We start from the raw sequence: 4,866 nt of genomic DNA, 5'->3' as shown, positions 1-4,866 counted from the left end.
GTTTAAGCCTTGACCGTACTCGGCTCCAGACAGCTAGTCCAAACATCTGGGTAAAATTTGGGGGGATTGCAAAGCCCAGGACCTCAAAAGGCCCCGAGTCTTCGACCTGTCCTCCCCACAAAAGTAAATAGAAATGAATGAACAAAGCCACGAAGAGACCAGACTTGCAGCCTGAGGCCTGGCTCAGAGGAGACCAGGCCTGCGACCGCCCAGGAGGACTGCCTTCCCCCTCGCACCTTTTCCTTCCCTTCCCGCCCTATTTAAAGGATCCTTCCCGATTCTTCTGGGCTAAACAGAGCCTGTAGTCGGCCAACGGTTTGGAAATATTGCACCTTGTTTATTGATTCCTGTAGTGTATGGCAGCGGGTGTGTACACGGTGTGTGGATATAGCTATATATATAGATAACATGTGCTGGATACAGAATACGAATCAGAAAGGAAACCCGGTAACACCTCCGGTGGCCCACCAGGTCCCAGATTTGTTCGGGTACCCCCCCAATTATGATTTCGGTGGGCTGGTTTTCCTCTCAGAGTTCTGTGTCCCCCGGCAATCTGGAGGTCCCGCCCGAGGTATCCGCCGAGGAAGGGAGGCGGCTGAGGAGCGAAAATCGACTGTGGCGTGGCGCCCCGGGCGCACAAAGTAGGCAGAGGATCGGCAGGGCCTGGTATTTCTCAAGCCACGACCCTCATTTTTCTCTCCTTCATGCTTTTTAAACTCTTGTCCTTGGGTTCCCCGCCAAGGCTTCGCGGAGGCCGAGGGAAGGCCGAGGGAGAGAAGCCCCTCTCGCTTTGGAAGAACCAGGCAGCAGCCAGAATCCCAGCCTCTTGCAAGCCCTCGCCGGCAGGGTTGGGAGCCATCGTCTCCCCAGCGCTCAGCCCGCGTTTCTGCCTCAGAGACAGTCCTGGACACCGGACCCAGGCATCCTCCTCGCCCTGAGCCCCCTTCCCCAGGTCTCCAGTGAGCTGCGATCCGGAAGCCTGGGGAGCGAGACGTGTATTTTTTTAACGAGGGGACCTGGCCCTTGGGTCCGGCCTTTCTCGCGTTTCAGTATCGCGGCGCCAGGCTGATGTGGGCGCCCGCCGCGTGACATGCACCGTTCCTACCAGGCTCGGATGCCCTGCAAGGTGCCCTGAGCGCACGCGGCCCCGACTGCAGCACCCTGGTGCAAGGGCTGTGCCCCGCCGCCGCCGCCAAAGCCTCCCAGGTTGCTCACGTTCACAAAGGGGCCGCCTCCGGCCGCGCCGCAGGCGGGCTGCATGGTGGTGGTCGCCGCAGAGGCTCCGCTGCCGCCGCTGCCACCGCCTGCCGGGTACGCACAGCCGTAGCTGCCGCTGTAGGCCGCGGCGGCGGCTGCGGCGGCCGCGGCGGCCGCAGCCGAGTTCCCATAGCCGTAGGCAGGAAAGCTGTTGTAGGAGTAGGCGCTGGCGCCCACGCTGTAGGGCGCGCCATAGGCCTGCGCGCTGGGCGTGACGCACGGTTTGCCGTCCCGCACCAGCACCGGTACTGCCACGCGGCGCGGCGGCGGCGGGGCCGCGTGTGCGCCCAGCTCCAGAGACTTGTCCTGCCGCTGTCTCTTGCACTTGTACCTGCGATTCTGGAACCAGATTTTCACCTGCGTGGACGTGAGCTTTAGGCTGCTGGCGAGATGCTCGCGCTCGGGCGCCGATAGGTACCGCTGCTGCTTGAACCTGCGTTCCAGCTCGAACACCTGGGCTTGCGAGAAGAGGACCCGGGGCTTCCGGCGGCTGCGCGGCTTCGGCCTTTCGCTCTCCTCCGCCGCCTTACAGTCTCCGGCCGCCTCTAGAGGCTTCTTCAGCTGGCAGCTTTCTGCGGAAGAAGCAAAACAACAGCGTCCCTTAGCTGTTCCCGGCCTCACCGCGGCTCCTGTCCTGGAGCACCATGGCCCCTTTTGGTGGCGGCGCGGAGCGTGCGGTAGTAAATGCCTGGGCTTTTTGGAAGGTTTCTGGCTCCTGGCGCCGTGGGACCCTGCGACAGCCTGAGTACCCAAAGAACGCCCTCAGCCGGCGGAGGCACGTTCCGTGGGGAGGGGTAGTTAGTGCGCATTTATTTAGGTCTTGAGCATCTGCGAGAGAAGAGATTACCCCGTATTAAATGTGCGGCTCGACGTGCTAATGACTATTTTCAGGATGTAGGCTTGCAACTACATATTAACTACCGTATTTGCAAACTCATTTGCCTTCCACTCCACCACAGATAGCTGAAGGTGTGAGGCGTGTTGGCATTAGGGGGCCCGATGTGCATGGGTTGCGCATAAATCTTTGTTTGGAGTGTGACGCTTGCGTATTGCCCAGAGACTATTTTTTTGCTGATAAACGTCTACATGGAAATGTGTATGACAACAATTTTGACTTTAGAGAGAAAAAGAAGTTTGATTTTAGACAGTTTCATGTCAATTTTAAGCCCCCGGAGCTGTCAGAGCATACATAGGCCTTGAACTCTGCCGCATCAAACCTCCTTTTGGGGAAAAAAGAGATTCTTTGACTCTGTCCCCTCAGATACACGTCCTTGGGAGCTTTATTCAGCTATCCTGTCTCCCTACCCAATTCACCTCCCGTCCGATGTGAGCAGCCATGATCTCAGACACTAGTGGCGCGTTTCCTATTTGGGCCCGCAGACTGGGACACAAAGCAAAAACGTCACGAATTTTCAAAAAAGGCCAGCGCCTCAGGGATGTGAGAGCTATGGTCCCGTGGAATAGTCTGTGTTCCCACGCACTCTCCTACCATCCCTTCCCCTTAGCTGCCAGGTGCCCTGGGTTCAAGGACGCTGAGCTTCAAGCAGAAAAGTGAGGAAACCACCCAGCTGGTCTCTACCAAAGTTCCTACGCCCTGCGGACGCTAAAGACGAAACTTGCTTGGGCCCTCTTTTCGGAAAGGGGGTGGCTGCCCTGGCCTGATAGAGGGAAAGTGAACAAGATTCAGGTTTTTACTTTTTTGAGAATACTCCTTTTTGGAGGGAAGAGCAAAAATACTGAGTTAAGACCCAGCAGCTGAGCCCACGTCGCCTATCGGCATCAAGGCAGCAATAACCACTTTCCCTTCCCTTGGGGGCTGCATCATCTCGCCCTTCTGCGGGAGTAGTTGTCAGGGTCACTTTCTCCTCCTCTCTCCACCCCGGCTCCCTTGCGGGTACCTGCACTTTGTGGAACTGTCCTTGACCAGGGAGGAGGCATGGTCAAAGGTTAAAGGGGCATACAGCCGTGCTGGCAAGGTTTGCAGGCGCTCCACCATTGCTCCAGGTATGCGGGTGCGTTTCCTCTACCCCTCTACTCACTTTGGCTCCGGTCCCTCACGACCTCGGGCTCCTCTTCATGTTCCTTCGGCCTGCTGCACGAGTCTCGTAGGACTGTGTGAACATAGCTCTGGGGACAGAGCCCCGAATCCCCGTGGCCGTCGTTTGCTGTTAGTGAGTTCAAATAGGACAATTTTTCGCCCTCTTCTTCCTCGTCCTCCTCCCCACCGTCAGAAAATTGAGTCCCCTCAGCTGCGGCCAGCATGCAGGGCGCCGAGTGGAAGTGGTGCTCCAAGTCCGCCTGCAAGTGCGCACCGTGGAAATGCTGCTGCTGCTCCAGATTCAAAATGTCTTTGACTGAGAAAGGGGTGGAGGTGACCGGGCTTGGTAACATCATCAGGGCCACTTAATTGTCCAGTCCAAATACTCAATAAATCCCGGCGGGGGCGGGGAGGCAGCGCGGCGGCTCCAGCTCTCCTTCTGGACTCTGCCTCTGCTGCCGAGTCGGGCTTTTGACAGACGCGGTCCCACTCCAGTCTAAATCGCCTCCATTGGCCCGGACCTGGGGGTCTGGGTTTTGTTACAGCCTCTGCAGGGACTGGGGCCCGGGCTGCGAAGCCTCTGTCCGGGGGTTTTGCGTCACGCCTGGGGGAGGGGCCCGCGCCCCGGCCTCCCTCCCCATTGGTTCTGGCTCACGTGGGCCACGCCCCCGCTTTCTCCAAGTAGGACCTTGCAGAGCTACCAGAAATAGACACGGACTAGTATGGAGTCCTGAAGTCCAAGTCCTTCCTGGTGAGGCTGCACTGACCTGAGTGTCTGAACCACCGATTCCCGCCCCGCCTGACTGCACTTTGCCGACCTGGACCAGTTCTGGGAGGCTTGCCGTCCACGAACCAAAGCCCAGGAAGGATGCCCCAGGAGTGTGGTTTTTCCAGCTGCTGCGTGGGCAGGAAAACTTCCTGGTCGGTAAATACCCGGCGCTGGATCCGCAAGGAGACGGAGTGTTTTATCTATCTATGGATGTCAGTTTCCGCCTTCTTGCCTTTGCTCAAGCTGTTCTCTCCACCTGGAACATCTTTCCCGCCCTTGTCTCCACTAGCCGAAAGCTGTTCTCCAAGGCTGTGCTCAAATACTATCTGCTCCAAGGAAGCGTTTCCTGATCGCCTAGCCAGAAGTTTTCTCTCTCTCCCGCCTCTGAAGTTGTACCCCGTGTTAGCAAAGGACACTCGCGTCACTTACTTCCCACTTAGTTCTATAGCTGTATGTGCCTGCCTGGTCGCCCTGGTTAGACAGTGAGCCCTTTGAGAGCAGGGTACCGGTTCCATCTGCCCTTGTAACTCTTGCAGCGGTGGCAGAGCAGGTATGTGGAAGAGAATCAAAGAATCAACTAAACTTTGATGTTCAACTGCTCTTGGTTCAAATCCACAGCCTAGTCAGTGTGTGGCCTTGGGCATTCCTAAGCCTCAGTTTCCTTATCTATAAAAAGGGGACAGTAGTACCTTCTTCATGGTTATTCTAGGGTTAAATGAGGCAAAGCTCGTAGTGCAGGGCCCTATGCATGTTATGTGCTCTGTACGTGTCAACCACGACTATTCTGCATCAGATGTCAAGC

General features: G+C 57.2%; 1 protein-coding gene across 1 annotated transcript; it reads right to left on the bottom strand.

Annotated features, from left to right (window-relative positions):
• Positions 1 to 316: 316 nt before the first annotated feature.
• On the bottom strand, positions 317 to 3,845 carry NKX2-3 (NK2 homeobox 3). Its single transcript, XM_069460968.1, has 2 exons — positions 3,297 to 3,845; positions 317 to 1,829 (listed from the first exon to the last, which is right to left on the bottom strand). The coding sequence occupies exons 1-2, from the start codon at positions 3,649 to 3,651 to the stop codon at positions 1,102 to 1,104; spliced, it is 1,083 nt and encodes a 360-aa protein (XP_069317069.1). The 5' UTR covers positions 3,652 to 3,845; the 3' UTR covers positions 317 to 1,101.
• Positions 3,846 to 4,866: the final 1,021 nt, after the last annotated feature.

The sequence above is a fragment of the Eulemur rufifrons genome, chromosome 28 (genome assembly GCF_041146395.1).
Source record: "Eulemur rufifrons isolate Redbay chromosome 28, OSU_ERuf_1, whole genome shotgun sequence".
Lineage (NCBI taxonomy): Eukaryota > Metazoa > Chordata > Mammalia > Primates > Lemuridae > Eulemur > Eulemur rufifrons.
Note: the sequence above shows the minus strand (reverse complement) of the source record. Positions and strands in the feature narration are given on the sequence as shown.

Excerpts from the sequence above, each read along its gene's own strand:
- NKX2-3 (XM_069460968.1), bottom strand. The coding sequence starts at position 3,651 with ATGATGTTACCAAGCCCGGTCACCTCCACCCCTTTCTCAGTCAAAGAC. Across the intron at positions 1,830-3,296 it reads CGTGAGGGACCGGAGCCAAA|AAAGCTGCCAGCTGAAGAAG; the intron begins GTGAGTAGAGGG and ends CTTCTTCCGCAG.